Source organism: Microcaecilia unicolor, chromosome 4, assembly GCF_901765095.1.
Source record: "Microcaecilia unicolor chromosome 4, aMicUni1.1, whole genome shotgun sequence".
NCBI lineage: Eukaryota > Metazoa > Chordata > Amphibia > Gymnophiona > Siphonopidae > Microcaecilia > Microcaecilia unicolor.
Window position 1 is genome coordinate 360,889,449 of NC_044034.1, and position 24,013 is coordinate 360,913,461.

Here is a 24,013-nt window from a genome sequence, read left to right on the forward strand (position 1 = left end):
CTACCTTGGGGGGGAGGGGACATGGGAGGTCTCAGAAGGAGGGGGGGCCTTGGAGCTGGGAGGGCTGGACTGAAGGGGGCCTTCCAGCTGGCTGGGAAGAAGGCACGGGGGGGGGCCGGGGGGCCTTGGAACTGGGAGGGAGGGCAGGGGGCCTTGGGAGCTGGGGGGGAGGGCCTGGGGCCTTGGAACTGGGAGGGAGGGAGGGCGGGCAGGGGGCCTTGCAGCTGGGAAGGGGGGAGGACTGGAGCCTTGGAGCTGGGAGGGAGGGAGGGACAGAGGGGTCCTTGGAGCTGGCAGGGAAGGAGGATGGCAGGGGGCCTTGCAGCTGCAACGGGAGGGGGGCCGTGGGAAAAAAAACATTCCAATAAGTGCCCGTTTTAATGGGCTTAACGGCTAGTGAGATAATAAATAAATAAATAAATAAACAATGTACTTGGTTCAGGGAAATAAAGCAAATGGTCTTACCTGAAACGGATACTGTCTCTCCACAGGTGTCTGCTCTTCGATATCTACCGTCTCAACACATCGAATTTTCTTCACATCAACTGATCCTTTCCTGTTTCCTCTTTTCTAAGTATAAAAAAATACAGTAGAATGAAGTTTCATTTCTTACTTGTAAAATTAGAACTGATTCTGATGTGACCAAAACCACGCAGAATAAGCCGAGTGAATCTTTCAACTGAATGACCTGTTGGGTTTGAACTTCCCAGGTAAGTGTGTTATTAAATATCCGTTAAAACTCTTTGCTTGAGTATCAAAGTGGTCATCAAGCCTAAGGATGCTTCATCTCCCTTGGAAGAAGCGTGGATTTGCTGCCGGATTCTATATAGCGCGCCTAGAGATGCGTGCCAAAATCTAGGCGTATTCTATAACGATGCGCACAACTTAATTGGCTTAGGGGTGCTTTTACTAAGGTGTGCTGAAAAATGTCCTGTGTTAGTGCAGGCGTGTGCTTTGGACACGCGCAGATCCATTTTTCAGCGCACCTGTAAAAAAATGCCTTTTTTTATTTTGGCCGAAAATGGACATGTAGCGAAATGAAAATTGGTGGGCGTCCATTTTGGGGTGTGAGACCTTACCGTCACCCATGGACTTAGCAGTAAAGTCTCACGCGTTAACCGGGCAGTAATGGTCTACATGCGTAAAATGTCTTTTACCGCCCAGTTAGCACCGTGCGCTGGAAAATAAAAATGATCTTTCGATGCGTGTAGTGGATGCACGTAAAAAACTAAATTACTGCCCGGGCCACGGGGTAGCCGGGCCAAATTGAAGTGGGTTGGGCACGCATAGGCGTCTATGCGGCTTAGTAAAAGGGTCCCTTAGCAAGCTAATGTTTTGTGATTTGGGGGAGGAAGGGAGCCCTGAGTCCCTCCAATGGCCAACTGGTCATTTGAGGCACCTCTTGTGTGGAGTAGAGGAGTAGCTTAGTGAAGCAGACTTTGATCCTGGGGAAGTGGGTTCAAGTCCCACTGCAGCTATAAAAACAGGTCTCACTCAAAACATCTAAGTTTCAGTCTTGGGCATCTTTGATTTTGTTCCATTATCACTGAAAGATGTCTATCCTACTAACTAGGTACCCGAGTCTTAAACTTTCAGTCTCTAGTTTTTGTTCCAAAATTACCCACTTCTACTGGTCACAACCCATTTTCTCCCAGTCTTGGGATAAGAATTACAATATATGAGCATGACCCATCCACCAGCAAGTCTAGTGAAAAGCACAGACATAGAAACAGGTCTTCTCACCTCTTTGTCGTAGTCGTAATAAGAGAGGCTTCTCTGTGTGAACACGAACAGACGTTCCTTGTAGTTCACTGGAGAGATTTTTTTCTTCTGCTGCGATCTCTTCAACAGAACCTCTTCTATAATGATTTCGCTCTGCATACTGTTGCCCCTAAACATCTTAGAAATTAATATAACATTGTAATAATTATACAGACCTAATGCTTTCTGCCCTGATGGGAATATTTTGCCGTCGATTTATAACCACATCCCTGGGATAAGAACATAAGCATTGCCGTACTAGGACAGATCAAAGGTTCCTCAAGCCCTGTTTCCAACCGTGGCCAATCCAGGTCATGAATACCTGGCAAAATCCCCAAAGAGTATGACAGATTTTGTGCTGTTTATCCCAATCTTAATAATGGCTGATGGACTTTTCTTGAATGAACTTGGCTAAACCTTTTTTTTAAACCCTGCTATGCTAACCACTTTTACCACATTCTCTGGCAATGAATTCCAGAGTTTAATTACACGTTGAGTGAAGATATATTTTCTCTGATTTGTAAAGTATTCAGGGACTTGTGAACCTAGACACTCAAAAGGTTTCACTTAGAGCTCTTATCAACCTTTTTGTGCCTGCAGTTGTGAAGTTTCTCTGATCAACCTCAGCACGGAGGGGCTTCAACTTACCATGAGTTAAAATCTTCTGACATCTGCGGAACTGAGGTATCCTTGAATATGACTGCAGCTTCTGATTCCACTGCTTTATAACACCTTAAAAAAATATAAAATGACACAGAGAAACAACAACCACAACAATACAGCCTTACATGTTGCTGTGACTTTTCAAAACATGCCTGGAAGGGTCTTTTCATTCTCTGTTTTATTTTACCTATTGCAGGAGCTTATGAAGACTCTTGCTTCTGTGCCACTGGGGAGCTTGCAGTGAAACACTTGCAGATATGTTCCCTTTAAAGGTGTATATAAAAGCTCTTTCAGAGAACTAATTTGCATTCTGGTTTAACAGTGATCTCTTTCAGCTCTTCACTGTAAGGAAAGGCCTGTGTATGGGATCTATTGTTTTTATCTTCCAAAGCAGCAGGTCAGACTTTGGGGCAGGCAGACATGAAGCAATATAGATGGATATCATGTGTCTATCCCCCAAATTCTATATATATGGCGCCTTAAATTGTTGTGATGGAAAATATTAAAAATTGCTTTTCAGTCTTGCTTTAATCGATAATACATTTTTTAAATCCCCTGTCTCTGACTCAAAAGTGACTTTCCTGGTATATCTCAAGAACAATGTATATCTCTGAAGCCAGCTTGTGCAGGAGGGAGGCGGGGTATGCAGTGGCGTTCCTAGGCTGCCTGACACCTGGTGCGGATCGCCGATGCGTCCCCTCCGGGTGCAATGCGCCCCCCCCCCGGCGAAATTACACCCTCCCCCCCCCCCCCGGTGCATTTTACCTGCTGGGGGGGTGCCGCGGGCCTGTTGGCCGAGTCCGCTCATTCCCTCCCTGTTGCTCCCTCTGCCCGGAACAGGAAGTAACCTGTTCCGCACAGAGGGAGCAGCAGGGAGGGAACGAGCGGACTCAGCCAACAGGCGCGCGACACCTCCCCAGCGGTGTGCACCCGGGGCGGACCACCCCCCCACCCCCCCCTTGGTACGCCACTGGGGGTATGTTTGAGGTTCGGCAGATAACCCACCTGGCCAGTGGTTTGTTTACCTGAACTGAGAGCATATGACTGAATCCTCACGTACCTGGATAAGTTTTAGCTTAATAAAATGGGGGCTTTTTGCAGCAGAGCCTGGGCAGAAAAGACTTGTTCCTGGTCTTAGGGAGACTTCAGGCTTTTCGCTGCAACGGGCCCCCCAGCTGATGAGATAAGGGCCTGAATGATGTAATTCCTGACCAGTGATGATGTATGTATAAATATATATATCTTTCTTATTTTACTTTTCTAAAGCCTTTCTTTAGTAATGTACTCGATTAGTGTGTTTATGTCTTAATCATTGTGATGCAGGCGGGGCTGGTGGTTGGGAGGCGGGGATAGTGCTGGTCAGACTTATACGGTCTGTGCCAGAGCCGGTGGTGGGAGGCGGGGCTGGTGGTTGGGAGGCGGGGATAGTGCTGGGCAGACTTATACGGTCTGTGCCAGAGCCGGTGGTGGGAGGCGGGGCTGGTGGGTGGGAGGGCGGGGATAGTGCTGGGCAGACTTATACGGTCTGTGCCAGAGCCGGTGGTGGGAGGCGGGGATAGTGCTGGGCAGACTTATACGGTCTGTGCCAGAGCCGGTGGTGGGAGGCGGGGCTGGTGGTTGGGAGGCGGGGATAGTGCTGGGCAGACTTATATGGTCTGTGCCCTGAAGAGGACAGGTACAAATCAAGGTAGAGTATACACAAAATTAGCACATATGAGTTATCTTGTTGTGCAGACTGGATGGACCATGCAGGTCTTTTTCTGCCGTCATCTACTATGTTACTATGTATGTTACAATTAAAGTGCAAATAAAGAGTTTCATTTACCCAATACGAATCTAAAAGAACCTGTAGTATTTTATTCTGTGAGCAGTCTGTGGTGATCAAGTGAGCAGGCTGCAATACCGAAGCAATACAATTGTGTGCGCTAATTTGTCCGCATGGCCAAATTACGTGCACAATTTAATTGATTAACAAGCCAATTAGCGCCGCTAATTGGTACTTAACCAATTAACAGCACTAACTGGCAGTAATTTGAATTTACGCGCACAGCTTTCAAGGCATATTCTATAATGAGGTGCACGTAAATTCTAATGCGCACAGTCAAAAAGTGGACATGGAATGGGCGTGTTGTGAGCATTTAAAAAAACTATGCGCACTATTATAGAATACACCCGATCCGCGCCTAACTTAGGCGCAGGTATATAGGCCCAGTTTTAGGTGGCCTATTGGGCTCATATTCGAAAGAGAAGAGCGCCCATCTTTTGACATAAATCGGAAGATGGACGTCCTTCTCCCAGGATCGTCCAAATCGGCATAATCGAAAGCTGATTTTGGATGTCCCAACTGCTTTCTGTTGCAGGGACGGTCAAAGTTCAAGGGGGCATATCGGAGGCGTGGCGAAGGCGGGACTTGGGCGTGCCTAACACTTGGACGTCCTTGACCCATAACTGAAGGAAACAAGGACCCTGACGAACACATGGACGACTTTACCTGGTCGTGTTATTCTTACGACCAAGGCACAAAAAGGTGCCCGAAATGACCAGATGACCACCAGAGAGAATTGGGGATGACCTCCCATTACTCCCCCAGTGGTCACTAACCCCCTCCCACCCTCAAAAAATATCTTTAAAAATATTGATTGCCAGCATCTATGCCAGCCTCAGATGTCATACTCAAGTCCATGACAACAGTATGCAGGTCCCTGGAGCAGTTTTAGTGGGTACTGCAGTGCACTTCAGACAGGCGGGTCCAGGCCCATCCCCCATCTACCGGACAAACGGGCAGATTGCTAGCCTCCCCTCCCCTTAGTTACTACTGCCCTGGTGGTCTAGAGACCTCTTCCGCTTTCAGGCAGGAAAGAGCCCTCTCTTTCCTTACCGGAGCGCTGCCCTGCATGCATCCTTCCTGTTGGTGATCTCGGCACCGATTCAAAATGGCCGCCTGAGAGTTGAAGTGACCTCGCGAGGACTTCAACTCTCGGCAGCCATTTTGAATCAGCGCGAGATCACCAACAGGAAGGATGCATGCAGGGCAGCTCTCTGGCAGGAAAGAGGGGGCTCTTTCCTGCCCTGAAGAGGTCACTAGACCACCAGGGCAGTAGTAAGGTAAGGGGAGGGGGGTGACGGGGGGGGGGGGATGTGATAGGGGGTGGAGCGAGGGCACAAAAGGGGTCGGGGGGGTGAAAGGGGGGGGGGCATGTGTCCTCCTTTTTGGGGGACAAAATATGGTAACCCTATCCACAGCATAACGGTGTGGAGAGTAACACACTGTGGAAAATTCACAGGTCAGCATTAAGCCAGAAAGGGCTCTAACAGGGCTCTGTAGCCAACAGTTCCAAGATTTCCTCAATAAAGGGCAACCTCCTGACTCAATCAAAAAGCCACACACAGAATTTCTGTGTAAGAGAGACATGAAAATCCAGATCCACATTCCCAGAAATGCTAAGTAGTAGTAGCAGTGGTAGTAGCAAATTCTCTGCCCCCCCCCCCCCCCCAATTAGTTTCAACCAAGGAGGTTTGATAATGGGCCTATCTGGCCCATTATATGGACTGAAGCCAGTATGCGGATCTTGTCACCCTACCAATTTCATCATTTTGGGTGTACCAAGATGGTGGCGTCTACATTGGGAAGAATTAAAACCTGTTTGGGTGGAGACTGGCTTCAGCCTTGTGACATCATGCCACCTCCTGTTATCAAACGTCCTTGGCTTCAGCTATCCTTCCTCTGTGTGCTTACATTACCAAACCCGTTTTACTTTTATTCCCTTTAATAGATAATATCCCCCAAAGTGTATAAATGTTGCTCCATCAGTCTGTCTATCTCTCCTCCAGTGAATAATTAACATAAGGTGCTGCCCACCTCCATCTCCGCTTAGCTCAGCCATGTAACATTTCATGAAACATACATTTCAACTACAGTGCTGCTGTTCAGGCAAAAATCACAGAAACTGCTTTTGAAACTCACTGTGACCAAAGGTCTCTTCTCTTTTTCTCTGGGTTCATACCTGCAGCTGGCTACTGCACCTGCTTGAGTTAAACATTCCCAGTGATGCTCACATGAGAAATACCAAGAACGTTGTCACAGCCAGGGGTCAGGCAAAAGCTGCAGGCATGTGTTTTCTAAAAGGTGAACAAGGGAAAGACACCGTGCATGTGGAGGTACCTGATCCAGCATCTGTCAGGCTACCTGGAGCTTACATAACATCTGGAACCAACATGTACAGGATTCCATATAAAATATCACATACCATGTACATAGGCGCCGACTCCGTGGGTGCTGTGGGTGCTCGAGCACCCCCAATATTTTATGCACCAGAAGTTCCCTTCCAGCCCAGCCAGAATTTTAAAAGTCCCTCCCTCCGAGTTCCAGGGCTGTCGGGCCATCCGTCCCTCCCTCCCTCGAGTTCCAGGGCCCGCCCTCCGTCTGTCGTCCGAATTTTAAAAGCCCTCTTCTTACCTCGTCAGTGAAAAGCATGCACTGCAGGCTCGGCAGCGCTTCAGCCTTCCCTTCTGTCTCTCAGCTCTGGTCCCGCCCTTTTGGAACAGGAAATGAGGGCGGGGACCCGTGCCGAGAGACAGAAGGGAAGGCTGAAGCGCCGCCGAGCCTGCAGTACACGCTTTTCACTGATGAGGTAAGAAGAGGGCTTTAAAATCAGACGGACAGAGGGAGGGGGGCTCTTGGAACTGGGGAGGGAGAGAGGGGGGCCTTGGAACTCGGAGGGAGAGAGGGGAGGGAGGGGGGCCTGGAATTCGAAGGGAGGGAAAGGAGAGGAGGGGAAGGAGGGAGGATGGGAGCCTGGAACTGGGAGAGAGGGAGGGTGGGACTGGAACTGGGAGGGAGGGGGAACGAGAGAGAGAGGGAGAGGAGAGGGGGGCGGAGGGGAGGGGGCAGCGGGGGGTGGGGAATGCACCACCTGTAAAAAAAAATGACAGCACCCCCAATCATTTTGAAAAGTTGGCTCCTATGACCATGTAAATGAGTTTATCTTGTTGGGCAGACTGGATGGACCATATAGGTCTTTATCTGTCGTCAATTACTATGTTACTATATGTTACCCAAGCATCTATTCTGATGAAGGGAGCATAGCCCCCAAGAAATGTATAATAATACTCATCCAATAAAATGGTAGCACTATATTTTCATGTCATGCACAAAACAAAATGATCAAAAATTCAAAATTTAATCCTTCAGAACATGAACAGAAGACAGATATTTGCATAGCCAGAGGAGGCCTGTTTACCAAGCTGCAGTCATGCATTTGTACACACTATACAGTGTTTAGTGCATGGTCCACAAGAGAGATAATGTGAATAGCACATGGAAATTATTACAAAGATCGGTACATCATTTGCCAGTCCTTCCATAAGGTGCTACGCAACTATGGTAATCAGCTGTATCAGCACTGTGTGGAAAATCACCATGGGATCTGTGGTACCTCATTATTTATTTGTGATAAGATGGTCTGGTTGCATTCTACTTGACAAAAGCTGGTAGTATTGTGGAGCTAAGGGGTCTAAAAAAGTGGCATAGCCATTCAAGGTGCATGCGTTGCTTATGCTCCCCCTGTCAGTCGATTACTATGTAAGTACATAATTATTCCCGTACTGGGAAAGACCAAAGGTCCATCAAGCCCAGCATCCTGTTTCCAACAGTGGCCGATCCAGGTCACAAATACCCAGCAAGATCCCAAAAATGTACAAAACATTTTATACTGCTTGTCCCAGAAATAGTGGATTTTCCCCAAGTCCATTTAATAATGGTCTATGGACTTTTCCTTTAGGAAGCCGTCCAAACCTTTTTTAACCGCCTTTACCACATTCTCTGGCAACGAATTCCAGAGTTTAATTACATGTTGAGTGAAGAAACATTTTCTCAGATTCGTTTTAAATTTACTACATTTACTTCATCACATGCCCCCTAGTCCTAGTATTTTTGGAAAGCATGACCAGACGCTTCACATCTACCTGTTCAACTCCACTCATTATTTTATAGACCTCTATCATATCTCCCCTCCACCGCCTTTTCTCCAAGCTGAAGAGCCCTAGCCACTTTAGCCTTTCCTCATAGTCGTCCCATCCCTTTTATCATTTTCGTCACCCTTTTCTGCACCTTTTCTAATTCCACTATATCTTTTTTGAGATGCGGTGACCAGAATTGAACACAATATTCATGGTGCAGTCGCACCAAGGAGCGATACAAAGGCATTATAACATCCTCATTTTTGTTTTCCATTCCTTTCCTAATAATACCTAACATTCTATTTGCTTTCTTAGCCGCAGCAGCACACTGAGCAGACTGTTTCAACGTATCATCAACGACGACACCTAGATCCCATTCTTGTTCTGTGACTCCTAACGTGGAACCTTACATGATGTAACTTTAATTCAGGTTCCTCTTTCCCACATGCATCTACTTTGCACTTGCTCACATTAAACGTCATCTGCCATTTAGACACCCAGTCTCCCAGTCTCGTAAGATCCACTTGTAATTTTTCACAATCCTCCCGCGATTTAATGACTTTGAATAACTTTATGTCATCAGCAAATTTAATTACCTCATTAGTTACTCCCATCTCTAGGTCATTTATAAATTTGTTAAAAAGCAGCGGTCCCAGCACAGAGCCCTGGGGAACCCCACTAACTACCCTTCTCTATTGAGAATACTGACCATTTAACCCTACTCTCTGTTTTCTTTTAACCAGTTTTTAATCCGCAATAGAACACTTCCTCCTATCCCATGACTCTCCAATTTCCTCTGGAGTCTTTCATGAGGTACTTTGTCAAATGCCTTCTGAAAATCCAGATACACAATATCAACTGGCTCCCCTTTATCCATATGTTTGTTCACCCCTTCAAAGAAATGTAGTAGATTGGTGAGGCAAGATTTCCCGTCACTAAATCCATGTTGACTTTTGTCTCATTAATCCATGCTTTTGAATATGATCTGTAATTTTGTTCTTAATAATAGTCTCTACCATTTTGCCCGGCACCAAGGTCAGACTCACCGGTCTATAATTTCCCGGATCTCCTCAGGAACCTTTTTTAAAAATCGGCGTTACATTGGCCACCCTCCAATCTTCCGGTACCACGCTCGATATTAATGATGCCACATTGCATGTCCCTCCTTTCTTCCTCCTGCCCTCTGCGCATGGTCCAGCATCTCTCCCTTTCCTTTCATGGCCCACAAAGCTCTTGCAATTCCCTCCCCCCCCCCCCCCCCCCCCATGTCTTAAAATCAGGGCAGCCTGAGTTGCCACTTCACGGGCAAAGACTGGAGGTGATTTTAAGGTATGGGGAAAGCAGGGGAGGGAAGGAATTGAGAGAGCTTTGTGTGCCAGGCTACAGATCAGTGGTGTTCCTTGGTCGGGGCAGATCACCGCTGTGCAACCCCCCCTCAGGTGCAGTGTCATCCGTCCCCCCCCCCCCCCCGGGTGCAGCACAACACCTCCCAGATGCAACACAACACCCCCCCCCCTCCCGGGTGCAGCGTCCCCCCCAGTGCATCACCTCCAAGCCCCACCACCCGGATGCATTCTTCCTACCTGCTGGGGTGCTGGGAGCAGGCCACACGGCTGTCGGCTCTGCTGGTTCCCTGCTCCCTCTGCCCCGGAACAGGAAGTAACAGCAGAGGGAGCAGGGAACCAGCGGAGCCGACAGCCGTGCGGCTGCTCCCTGCACCCCTCCTGCTGTGTGCACCAGGGGTGGACCGCTCCCACCGCCCTGTCCTCGGTACACCACTACTACAGATGCACCCCCTGTTGAAAATTCCTGGCTATGCCACTGGTCTAAGAAGCTCATCATTGGTCTCCGGTTTCAAAATTAATGATGGCTTAGAATCTCTTCATGCTGAGAATATATTTCTGTTTTTTTTATGCCTCCTAAGATCTGTAGCCCGAGAGACGCTTCGGGCCAGGTGAAAAGCAGCATTGTTTTCACTGCAGCGGTAAGAGTCAAGGAGAAGGAGCATGGAAACAGAGATAGATGCGGGGAGGGGTGTTAAAGGGACAGATGCTGGAAATGGGGGATGGAAGGACCAAAGAAGGAAGATGGAAGGGGAGGAAAGTGAGAAGAGAAACAATGGTGATCATGGATGGAGGGAAGGGAGGAGATGATGCCCATGGAGGGGAGGGGAAGGGAAGGGAGGGGAGAAGATGGTGCCCATGGAGGGTGGGGGGAGGGAAGAGGAGGGAGATGGGAGAAGATGTGCCCATTGAGGGAGGTGAGGGAAGGGAAGGGAGATGGAAAGACATGGTGCCTATTTGGATCATGCGATTAATCGCTCAATTAAAAATTTTCATTGTGATTAAGCATGTGATTAAAAATTTTAATCGATGTACGGCCCTAATGTATATCTTTTTTGTATGGTGACTTCTGTGGAGAAAATGTGACAGTTATGATCTGCACCTGTTGTTGTGGGGGAGAAGATGTGGGTTTTCGTGGATCCAGAACTTGTTTACATTTAATTCATAAGAACTGCCAAGAATTGTATCAAACCAAAGGTCCGTGAGGGTCATTTATGCAGTGTGTTACTTATGTGAGAATCATCTGTCAGGTGTGTCCCAGCAGAACAAAAGTTGGAGAATTACTGGATTAGTCTGATATTCTTGTGGCATGGGTGGAGAGGATTAACTTCTTGAATAACCTCCCTTGCTTGTTGAACCTGTTTCAACATCTTCTTTGTAAGGTACCGAATTTGCACTTTTCAGAGCATCAGGACTCTCACGTCATATTTTGTAATGCATAAATTCTTCCCTAGGTTAAGCTTAGGACACTTTGGTTGCTCAAAAATAGGGAGTCTGGGCATTACCTAGTCTTATTTACATACTTAAATTGATTTGGCTGCTTTTCCATTAGACATGCTGAAAGTGGAGCACAAAATCAACCATAGAAAGTATAATACACAGCGTGTTTTTTCTAGCAAAAAAGGTGCCAGTACTCAAATGCCAGACCACCCTTCAGGGGTGGGGTGAATACTGAGGGACCCACCCAGTGGTGTGCTGGAGCAGGCTCTCACGGCTCTCGAGAGCCGTTTGTTAAGTTTTTAAGAATTTTGGGAGCCGGTTCTCCATGGCTACTTTAACAAATGGATCCCAAAATGTGGGCTTGGGCCCCTCCTGAATTCTCTTTTACTTTGCTGGTGAGAGAGAGCCCCCTGTTAACAATTTACCAGCACAGCCCTGGCTCCACCCTACAATAGCCAGGCCTCCTGCAATCAGTCACAGAATCTATGGCAAGGCAGAATTGGTGTGTAGGGCCTGAGCTCTTTCATTAAAACTTGGGGTCCATGAGTAAATTTTAGCAGACAATGGAAAAGATGCCGGTACTCAGTACCCCCTCAAAAAAAGCCCTGATAATACAATCCATTACAAATACAACTGCAGAGACAACACACTCCTGGAATGGTGAATCATCAAATATTTTTTTATTTTACTTACATTTGTACCCCGTGCTTTCCCCACTCATGGCAGGCTCAATACAGCTTACATATACAGGTACTTATTTGTACCTGGGGCAATGGAGGGTTAAGTGACTTGCCCAGAGTCACAAGGAACTGCCTGTGCCTGAAGTGGGAATTGAACTCAGTTCCTCAGGACCAAAGTCCACCACCTTAACCACTAGGCCACTCCTCCACTGTTGCTACTATTTGAGATTCTACATGGAATGTTGCTATTCCACTAGCAACATTCCATGTAGAAGTCGGCCCTTGCAGATCACCAATGTGGCCGCACAGGCTTCTGCAAGTCTGACGTCCTGCACATACGTGCAGGACGTCAGACTCACAGAAACAGAAGCCTGCAGACTCAGAAGCCTGCACATGGAATAGCAACATTCCGTGTAGAATCTCCAATAGTATCTATTTTATTTTTGTTACATTTGTACCCTGCGCTTTCCCACTCATGGCAGGCTCAATGAGGCTTACATGGGGCAATGGAGGGTTAAGTGACTTGGCCCAGAGTCACAAGGAGCTGCCTGTGCCTGAAGTGGGAATCGAACTCAGTTCCTCAGTTCCCCAGGACCAAAGTCCACCACCCTAACCACTAGGCCACTCCTCCACTTCATGAAAAAATGTGTCTATCAAAAAATCAATTGCTTCTCCCGACATCACATCTAACGATTTTCTCATATAGTATAGTCATAACCAGTCATCATATATTTGATGATTCACCGTTCCAGGAGTGGCCTGCGGAAAGCGTGTTACATTCTTTCTTCGGATGAAGCTAAGCACTTCTCTTTTTTTGGTGAATCTTTCTAAATATCAATGTATTTTTTCGGACAAATACTCTTCCGTTAGTATAGTTCTGACTATATATAATTACTCTTCCGCTAGTATAATTAAGATGCTTAACCGCACAGTATAGGCATTGCTTGGGCATTTGGATAAATGATTTGTCACAAGTACATCCTCCGTTTTTTTTTACTGCAGACTGTTTTTCTCTAGATCTAGAGTTGTTTCACCCTGCAGGTTTTTCGGAGGTGGTGGTTGGCCTGTGGTGATAGCCATTGTAGCTGTGTCCACAGAGTCGGTACCCTTGGCTTATGAGCCCTGTTTTGATACGCATAATAATTGCCCTTGAGTATATGCACAAGCAATACCAAGTAGTACACTATACCACACTTTGTATTGTTTTTGAATATTTTTACTGCTGTAGTTGTCTTATTGCTCATGTTTGATCTATTCTTACCGTACACCGCCTTGAGTGAATTCCGTCACAAAGGCGGTGAATAAATCCAAATAAATAAATAAATAAGAGTCCGGTGCATGCCGCAAATATGCACCCACACTGCCGCAGGCCAGGTTTTGACGTGCCTTTGTTAAAGGGCCCCCAAATGACGCTAAAAACATTTACATAATAAAATAACAAAATCGATACTTCGTCAGGGCCAATGCAAGGTATCAGGCACTCTAGGCAAACATTCAGTCTTGCATGCCCTAACCCCCCCCCCCCCCCAAATTAACCTTCAGACCCCTTAGCTCCACAATACTACTGGCTAAGCACTATTCTATAATGTGTCGCTTAAATTTATTTATTTATTTGCTGCATTTGTATCCCACATTTTCCCCACCTATTTGCAGGCTCAATGTGGCTAAAAGCCCACCTTTTTGATGCTGCTTTTAACTCCTAACCCTTATTTTATCATCCTCACTTTAATATTCCCTTATCTCTTATTTGTCCTGTTTGTCTGTCCTAATTAGATTGTAAGCTCTGTCGAGCAGGGACTCTCTCTTCATGTTCAAGTGTACAGCGCTGCGTACGTCTAGTAGTGCTTTAGAAATGATAAGTAGTAGTAGTCTGTAGGATTCTGGAATCTTTGCTAGTGTTTGAGATTCTGTACGGAATCTTGCTACTCTTTGGGATTCCGGAATCTTGCTTCTCTTTGGGATTCCGGAATCTTGCTACTCTTTGTCTTTATCCCTTATTTGTCCTGTTTGTCTGTCCTAATTAGATTGTAAGCTCTGTCGAGCAGGGACTCTCTCTTCATGTTCAAGTGTACAGCGCTGCGTACGTCTAGTAGTGCTTTAGAAATGATAAGTAGTAGTAGTCTGTAGGATTCTGGAATCTTTGCTAGTGTTTGAGATTCTGTACGGAATCTTGCTACTCTTTGGGATTCCGGAATCTTGCTTCTCTTTGGGATTCCGGAATCTTGCTACTCTTTGTCTTTATCCCTTATTTGTCCTGTTTGTCTGTCCTAATTAGATTGTAAGCTCTGTTGAGCAGGCACTGTCTCTTCATGTTCAAGTGTACAGCGCTGCGTACGTCTAGTAGCGCTTTAGAAATGATAAGTAGTAGTAGTAGTATTTGCAGGTTCAATGTGGCTTACATTATATAGCAATGGCATCACCATTAACAGAGTAAGAGGTTCAGCATATTGTTACAATTAATGTACAAGAATGACAGGTAGGTAGGGTAAATAAAATGACAATACATAACATACAACTGAGAGTGTAAGGGGAGAGGTTGCACTATTTGCTCTAGAAGGACTTTTTCATACTTGGACTTTGCAAATGCAAATACTTTTGTGTTTTAACCAAAGAATCAGAGTTCCTCTAATGAACCTAAATTAAACCTACAGCTTGAACTTGGTAATAGTAAAACCTCTTTGTTAACCAGCAGTCAGATAACAATTTGTAGTAGTCAGCAATTACGGAGACAGCCAGCTCTGTCAGCGCAGTCTCATGATCACTACACAGAGGCTGTATTATGTGGATGTGCTGAAACAATGCAATAAGTTACATTTTCTTGCAAAGTAACATTTTCTGTGAAACTGACGTATTCTTTTTCTGTGAGAACTACAGAACTACTAACTGTACTGCGCATTTGCTTGTACTGCGCATGTGTTTGTGTGATGTATGGCACGTGTTATGCGCATGATCACTGATGATGTATAAGAATGAGTGTCAGATGACGCTCGACACACAGTATCCTGAGTCTGAACTTAGTACTGTGTCAGCTAGCTAATAAAAGTTGTCTTGCTTTGGAAGTCAGCGTCTCGGCCTCCTGATTTACTTGCTAAACAGTCCGGTTACAAGAGTAGGAAAAAATGTAATGTTTTTTTTTTCAAATCATAAGTACATAAGTACATAAGTAATGCCATACTGGGAAAAGACCAAGGGTCCATCGAGCCCAGCATCTTGTCCACGACAGCGGCCAATCCAGGCCAAGGGCACCTGGCAAGCTTCCCAAACGTACAAACATTCTATACATGTTATTCTTGGGATTTTGGCTTTTTCCAAGTCCGTTTAGTAGCGGTTTATGGACTTGTCCTTTAGGAAACCGTCCAACCCCTTTTTAAACTCTGCTAAGCTAACCGCTTTCACCACATTTTCCGGCAATGAATTCCAGAGTTTAATTACACGTTGGGTGAAGAAAAATTTTCTCCGATTTGTTTTAAATTTACTACACTGTAGTTTAGTCGCATGCCCCCTAGTCCTAGTATTTTTGGAAAGCGTGAACAGACGCTTCACATCCACCTGTTCCACTCCACTCATTATTTTATATACCTCTATCATGTCTCCCCTCAGCCATCTCTTCTCCAAGCTGAATAGCCCTAGCCTCCTTAGTCTTTCTTCATAGGGAAGTCGTCCCATCCCTGCTATCATTTTAGTCGCCCTTCGCTGCACCTTTTTTCAATTCTAGTATATCTTTCTTGAGATGCGGCGACCAGAATTGAACACAATACTCAAGATGCGGTCGCACCATGGAGCGATACAACGGCATTATAACATCCTCACACCTGTTTTCCATACCTTTCCTAATAATACCCAACATTCTATTCGCTTTCCTAGCCGCAGCAGCACACTGAGCAGAAGGTTTCAGTGTGTTATTGACGACGACACCCAGATCCCAGATGTTTTCATTTCCATACGCTGTAAGCCACATTGAGCCTGCAAAAAGGTGGGAAAATGTGGGGTACAAATACAATAAATAAATCAGAAGGGATCAATATTGGTTGGTTCTGGTATAGATTAGGAAACAAGTCATTAAGGAGGATTCTTTTTGTCTCTTTGAACAGGTACGTCTTCAGTAACTTCCGGAAGGTTGTCAAGTCGTGCGTAGTTTTTATAGTATCCGGTAGTTTATTCCATAATTGTGTGCAGAGGTAGGCGAAGCTAGATGCACGTATTGATTTGTATTTAAGACTCTGCAATTGGGGTAGTGGAGGTTTAGGAAAGTACGTGATGAACTTTTGGTATTTCGTGTCGGTAAGTCAGTTAGGTCTGACATATATGATGATGGGGCCTCTCCATGAATGATTTTATGAGTTAAGGTGCAGATTTTGGGATTTCTGCATAGTTTGAAGGTGTGCATCCACACGGGCAGAGTCTAAGCAGGCACACAGTTATGTGCATAAATTATAGAATAATATCGTTTATGTGGGGGGAGGGTTTTTAACAATCTAGGTGAAAACATTTACACCTGATCAAGTTTTCCTCTCTCAGAACATTTGCAAGTCCCGGCTCAAATTGCAATTTCTACACTAACTTCAGCTTAGAAGAATATTTCATTCACAAAACCAGTATCGCTCCTCCCTGAATCTTACAGTTTCTCTCAAATCTTAACCAAATATGACCATTTTAAAATATTTTCACTTCTTACAGTCTCGTACACACAAGCATTCAATCCGCCCCTTTTTTTAGCCCAACCTTCTTCTAGATTGTAAGCTCCTTTGAGCAGGGACTGTCCTTCTTTGTTAAACTGTACAGCGCTGCATAACCCTAGTAGCGCTTTAGAAATGTTGAGTAGTAGTAGTAGAGACGCCAAGGGTGGCCCGTCCACATGCTGGAGATCTACCACCACAATGCTAGAGATTGAAGGCCAATGAGTGTTAAGACTCTCATAGACTTATTACTGTAAAGCCATGATATCTTAGAGTATAACCTTGGCACACCAATCACACCTGAAGTCTCTATACAACATGCAGGACGTCAGACTAGATCGAAGCCTTGCTCGGGATTGGGAAGAAGAGGACCTCAGCTGGCTGGGGTTGGGGTCCCCTGCCAGCAAGGCTAGGCGATGGCGGGGTCTTGGTGATGGGAGGGGGGGGGGGTCGAGAGGGTCATCGGCAGGGGGGTCCAGGGGCAAATCTATGGGGGCCCAGGCCCTCAAGGCCCCATAGTAGCTACGCCCCTGTCGCACACTAGAAATTAGCACGCACTAATGCTAGAGAAACCCATATATTCCTATGGGTATCTCAAGCATTAGCGCATGGTAATTTTTTGCACGTGCTAAAATGTTAGTGCACCTACAGCTTGGATTAGTAAACAGGGCCCTATGTATTTACATTCCTCACAGCACAGGTTTCCCCACGATACATAGCATGGAGACAATGCTTGGTGGTGGCTGTGCATGCAAATCTCTCTCATGAATATTCATTCTGGATATCCTGAAAACCTGACTGGCTGGGATGCCTCCAGGACCAGGTTTGGGAACCACTGTTCTAATGCAAAATACTGAATAATACTTCAGGGAAGTGTAGTTAAGATTTGCGTGCCAACCCATATTCATGTGTACTGGCAGGTATTTGCTTTAGCATTTCTGAAATATGGCCCTTACTTGTATGCCATGCTGAGGGTAGCTTCTAAAATTGTGGGGGCACTTACAGAGTCTACAGACTTGGCACAGGGTTTTCAAAGAGAAAAAGGACGCACAGTGATCTTTTCCCATGGGTACAAGTACATAAGTGTTGCCATACTGGGAAAGACCAAAGGTCCATCGAGCCCAGCATCCTGTTTCCAACAGTGGCCAATCCAGGTCACAAATACCCGGCAAGATCCCCAAAATGTACAAAACATTTTATACTGCTTATCCCAGAAATACTGGATTTTCCCCAAGTCCATTTAATAATGGACTTTTCCTTTAGGAAGCCGTCCAAACCTTTTTTAAACTCCGCGAACCTAACCGCCTTTACCACATTCTCTGGCAATGAATTCCAGAGTTTAATTACATGTTGAGTGAAGAAACATTTTCTCCAATTCGTTTTAAATTTACTACATTGTAGCTTCATCGCATGCCCCCTAGTCCTAGTATTTTTGGAAAGAGTAAACAGACGCTTCACGTCTACCCGTTCCACTCCACTCATTATTTTATAGACCTCTATCATATCTCCCCTCAGCCGCCTTTTCTCCAAGCTGAAGAGCCCTAGCCGCTTTAGCCTTTCCTCATAGGGAAGTCGTCCCGTCCCCTTTATCATTTCCGTCGCCCTTCTCTGCACCTTTTCTAATTCCACTATATCTTTTTTGAGATGCGGCGACCAGAATTGAACCCAATATTCGAGGTGCGGTCGCACCACGGAGCGATACAAAGGCATTATAATGTCCTCATTTTTGTTTTCCATTCCTTTCCTAATAATACCCAACATTCTATTTGCTTTCTTAGCTACAGCAGCACACTAAGCAGAAGGTTTCAATGTATCATCAACGACGACACCTAGATCCCCATGTAGAGGAAATTTCAGACTGTATGAACAGCTGTGAAAAATTGCCCTCTATGTCAGCTGTTAGTATGTTCGTTAATGGATGATGTTGGTTCATCAGCCTTTTTGTTTACTCTATTTGCGTCTGTAAGTATAGTTCTAACTGTGCCAGGGTGGAAAATGAGCTGTCAATATTTACAGTAGTTCCTCTTTTGTCCTTTCCCTGATAGAAATGCATCTGGTGTGTGGATTGTGAACGCATTAAATAAAAAAGTAAAAAAATAAATCCTCCAGAGACTGCAGTTTGAGTTCCCTGTGTAGGGCTTGGGTTTAAGTCCTCCCGCACCGCTCTGTTAGACTTCCGTTGAGCTGTTTCCATCCTCTGCAGCAGTTAGGAAACAAATGCCCTCTGTTGTGCTATTACTTACTGGCTATGCTGCTTTCTTTGCATCACATTTGCATTGGTTACTAATCCGGACTCTGTGCCAGCAGGAAGGGATAGGCATAAAAGATTAAGCATTATGAGAAAGCATTGTAAGCAGTCCAAAATGATGCTGGTGTTGTGAGATGCTCTTCTTAAACTCTGTTAGTGCTGTTCATATTTTCTTGGTACTATGATAACAAAAAGGAAGGACAAAGTAAGGGATGAGAGCACCCTACCTATTCCCCAAACTAAGACTCTGCAATTTGTTAGAGGACTGAGGGAGGTTGGCGCCAGAGGGAATCCCATCAATGTTGATGCCGAGGAGAGAGACTTGTCCCAGCCAGAGGGGAAGGTGTTCCGAATCCTGAACCAGCTCTGGGTCTCAATATAGAGGTGACTACTGCAAGAGTGTCATGGAAATCAGGGGTAGCGTCTACTGGAGACCCTCTTGATCCCTTACCTCCCAGGCTCAATCTTTTCCTCCTTGTAGCTTGAATAAATTGACCCCCCCCCCCAATTCATGCTCTCCTTCTCCTTTCCTCAGTCTCATCTTCCTCATCACTCTCTACTACTACTACTACTACTACTACTACTACTTAGCATTTCTCTAGCGCTGCCAGGGTTACGCAGCGCTGTACAAGTTTAACATGGGGAAGGATAGTCCCTGCTCAAGAGAGCTTACAATCTAAAGGTTACAAACTATGTAGTCAGTGTAGGTAGCTTACAATCTAGAGGTTACAAACTCTGTAGTCAGTGTAGGTAACATGAATGGAGAAGGTGGTTATGCGCCAAAAGCAAGGGAGAAGAGATGGGCCTTGAGTAAGGACTTGAAAATGGGCAGGGAGGGCGCATGGCGTATGGGCTCGGGAAGTCTGTTCCAGGCATAAGGTGATGCGAGGCAGAAGGGGCGGAGTCTGGAGTTAGCGGTGGTAGAGAAGGGTACGGATAGGAGTGATTTGTCCTGAGAGCGGAGGTTACGGGTGGGAACATACGGGGAGAGGAGGGTAGAGAGGTAATGGGGGGCTGCAGATTGAGTGCACTTGAAGGTCAATAGGAGAAGCTTGAACTGTATACGGTAGCTGATCGGGAGCCAGTGAAGCGACTTGAGGAGAGGGGTGATATGAGAGTATCGGTTCACGCAGTAGATAAGACGTGCGGCGGAATTTTGGACAGATTGAAGGGGGGATAGATGGCTAAGCGGGAGGCCAGCGAGAAGAAGGTTGCAATAGTCAAGACGAGAGGTAACGAGCGAGTGGACGAGGGTTTGGGTGGTTTGTTCAGAGAGGAATGGGCTCCCTCTCACTAGCAGCTCAACCCTTTCCACAAGCTTCATCTCCCATGTCCTCTCCCCACTACCCAGGGTTGATTCCCCACTTCAGACTCCCTAGAGTCTTCCCTTATCTATCTCTCTCAGCACCCCAACTTTATATCCCTTGAGACTCATCTTCCCCCTCTCTTTCCTACCCACTCCAGGATCTCGTCCTCTCCCACCCCATATATGACTTCCCCGGTTCTCAGTCTCTCCGATTTCCAGAAAGGCCCCATAACGGCCTTTTTCTCTTTCTGCCCCTTTCCCTTTTCAGAATTGGATTTAGATTTAGCTCATACCTCTTCAAGTAGTAGTTCAAGGTGAGTTACATTTAGATACAATAGATATTTCCCTGTCCCCAAAGAGCTTACAGTAAATTTTAATTGAAGCAATGAAGAATTAAGTGACTTGCCCAAAATCACAAGGACTAAATGCAGGATTTGAACCAGGCTTCTCTGGTTCCCCATCCACTACTGCTCCATCACAGAGGAACCAAGATTCTTCACACTTTGTGGAGGGCGAAGAGAAAGACATAAGTATTGCCACACTGGGACAGAAAAAAGGTCCATCAAGCCCAGCATCCTGTTTCCAACAGTGGCCAATCCAGGTCACAAGTACCCGGCAGAAACCCAAACAATAGTAACATTCCATGTAGAACCCCAAAGAGTAGCAAGATTCTAGAATTCTAAAGAATAACAAGATTCCATGCAGAATTTGAAAGTGTATAGCAACATTCCATTTAGAACCCTACAGAGTAGCAAGATTCCATTCAGAATCCTAAGTACGTAAGTATTGCCACACTGGGACAGAAAAAAGGTCCATCAAGCCCTGCATCCTGTTTCCAACAGTGGCCAATTCAGGTCACAGATACCTGGCAAGATCTCCAAAAAGCTCAATACATTTTATGCTGCTTATCCCAGAAATAAACAGTGGATTTTCCCCCAAGTCAATTTAATAATGGCCTATGGACTTTTCCTTTAGGAAGCCATCCAGACCTTTTTTAAACCCAGCTAAGCTAACTGCCTTTACCACATTCTCTGGCAACGCTATAGCTTCTTGTAAGATATGCATGGGCATCACTACAGGTTCCACCTCCAAAAAATGGCTTGTCACCCCTTTGCCAGCTGGGGCTGCATTTCTGGTGCTGGCCACATATCACACGGGTCCCTCCTTCCTACAGTCACTGGGATGCACAATTGAAGTCTTCTCCGTTTGAACCATCAAACCGATAATAATTGAACCACATAGGGCTCCATAGACACAGAGCCCGGCAGTTCCAATAAAGAAGGTTTCAATTGGGTGGCCTGGCAGCTGTTGGAAGAAGGTGCCCAGGTGACCCAAGGCCAGCACCAGAAATGCAGCCTCAGCCAGACCAGATACTGGTCCAAGGCAAAGAGATTGGAGAAGAACTTGAGATAGCAAAATAGATACCAGAGAAAGGTGAAGGGCTGGCAGGTTGAGAGAAAGATGGACTGGGGGTGGAGTAGTGAGGTACCGTGGGTGGGGGAAGATAATAGGATTAAGGACTACAGACCCAGGAGTGTTGGAGACAAGAAACATATTTTGCCCTCTGCGGGAAATAATAAGGGAGTTGAGAGAGCAGGATAGAAGGATAGGACTTGGGCAATGAGGGAAAGAGCCGAAGAATTGGACTGGGGGGTACAGAGGGACTTGGGGGAAGAAGGGCAGTGCAGAAGATTGGACTTAGGGACTGGGAGGGAAAGAGCAGAAGAACTGGATGAAATGAGAGTTGATGACTAAGTGGGAGAGTGTTTGTATGGGAGGGGAGGGTGCAGGACTTATGGAGGGGATAGTGAGGACCTGGTAACTAGTAGATAAGAGTGGAGGTGGGGGAGGGTGTTAGATGGGTTGGAGGTGAGGATGTGAACTGGAGGTAAGGGAAAGGTGATGAGGTTGAGCTATGGTATGAATGAGCTGGAGAACTACAGAGAGGATGAGAGGCAGTGAAAAGGAATGAGAATGCTGTGGATGGAGTGTAAGAGAAGAAAAGAATGGGTTTCTGGTGAGCGAAGGTGGAAATAGAGCTAAAAAGATGGTGAAGAAGGAGGCTGGGTAAAGGGTACAAGAGAGAAGAATGGCCTAGAGGCAAGGAAAGGAATGAGAGACAGGGATGGAGCTGAGGATGGTGAGGAGCTGAGAAACAGTGAAGGGTAAATGAGGACTGAGTGGGTGTATACAGAGAATGGAAATGGGGGACTAGGGAGCAGGGACGTAGCCAGACCTTGACGGGAGGGGGGCCAGAGCCCAAAGTGGGGGGACACATTTTGGTCCACCTCCCTGTCGCTGCTGTCCCCCCACCGCCACTGCCGCCCCTCTGCCACCGCTACACGATGATACCTTGGCTGGCGGGGGTCCCCAACCCCCACCAGCTGAAGCACTTGTCCCACGCTGGTTTCGCATTGCCTGCCCTGCTTTGTTCTGAGTCACGCCGTGCACGCTCGTTTTAATGAAACTGAGCATGCAAAACCGCATGCTCGGTTTCACTAAAACGAGCATCCAGAGCGCGACTGAGAAGAGCAGGGTAGGCAATGTGGCGAGACCAGCGCGAGACAAACGCCTCAGCTGACGGGGATTGTGGACATCCACCAGCCAAACCAGGGGCCCCAAAGCCAATTCTGGGGGGCCCAAGCCCCGGTGGCCCCCCATAGCTACGTCACTACTAGGGAGTGGGTGAAAGATAGAAGGGCATAGGCGACTGGAGAGGGAGACAGTCAAAGGGGGCAACGAGAGTGTTGGAGAGGGATAAGAGGGAGATGGGAAAAGCCAGTAAATAGATGAGAGATGGAGACTAAGGAAGAACGAGGAGCAGAATCAGATATGGATGGATATGGTGGCAGAGAAAAGAAAAATGGGAGAAAAAAAAGATCAGTGTGAGACAAATGTAGAGAAGGAAGGGAAGAAGCAAGAAGACAGAGAAGAAATGGAAAGGCAAACCTGAAGAAAAAAAGAAAAGTGGAAGAGAGAGATAGGAATTAGAAAAATAAAATGCATAGAAAAGAAAACTATTTATATTCTCAATTTTTAAGGATCAGAACATGTCAGCTTTGGGAAATGCATTTCTATTTCTCCGTTTCCAGTATTGCACTGCTCATTGAGGCTAACTTTTTGGGGTTTCTATCCCCATTTTTTTTGCATGTTTCTTTTTTGCCACATTATAGGTAACAGTCTGTTCATATCCTGAGTGTGTGATTGAGGTGAAGGATTCTGCTACTGTATAGATCCCGTAGCTTTCCTATTTACTCAATTTCCCCAGTAGGAACAGCGTGGATGTTCTAGGACCCAGGGGTCCTTTTACTAAGGTGCGCTGAAAAATGGCCTGCGGTAGTGTAGGGGCGTGTTTTGGGCAAGTGCAGATCCATTTTTCAACACGCCTGCAAAAAATGCCTTTTTAAATTTTGACGAAAATGGACGTGCGGCAAAATAAAAATTGGTGCGCGTCCATTTTGGGTCTAAGACCTTACCGCCAGCCATTGACCTAGCGGTAGTCTCACACGGTAACCGGGTGGTAATGACCTATGCGCATCAAATGCCACTTAGCGATACGAGCGTCCAAATATAATTTTTCAGACGCACGCCAAAAATGAAATTACCACAAGAGCCACGCAGTAGCCGGGCGGTAACTCCATTTTGGCGCACGTAGATGCTTACGCGGCTTAGTAAAAGGGCCCCCCAGTGTGTTTGCAGGGTTGCCTTTTCATAGGTAGGGTTGAGTCCTAGAAGTTAGTGCAGTTTTGGTCCAGTGTTTCCAACTTCTCTTACATAAGCACGCACCTGTGGAACGCACTGCCACAAGTGGTGAAAACAACTTATGATCACCGAAAATTATTAAAGACTCACTTATTCGGAAAGGCATATCTGAATGACCCAACTTAGGTGACTCAACCCTGCAACACTTCACCAGGGGCGTATCTGGACTTCGCCGG

At 46.2% G+C, this 24,013-nt stretch overlaps 1 protein-coding gene across 1 annotated transcript in view; it reads right to left on the minus strand.

Moving 5' to 3' along the window:
• Positions 1 to 2,665, minus strand: part of BMX (BMX non-receptor tyrosine kinase) — a 67,523-nt gene extending 64,858 nt beyond the window's left edge. The window contains exons 1-4 of the mRNA XM_030202315.1: positions 2,612 to 2,665; positions 2,410 to 2,493; positions 1,744 to 1,899; positions 466 to 570 (exon numbers count right to left, since the gene is read on the minus strand). Coding sequence (XP_030058175.1) covers positions 466 to 570; positions 1,744 to 1,899; positions 2,410 to 2,412 — 264 coding nt within the window. The 5' untranslated portion in view covers positions 2,413 to 2,493; positions 2,612 to 2,665. The remainder of the gene's footprint in view (positions 1 to 465; positions 571 to 1,743; positions 1,900 to 2,409; positions 2,494 to 2,611) is intronic.
• Positions 2,666 to 24,013: the final 21,348 nt, after the last annotated feature.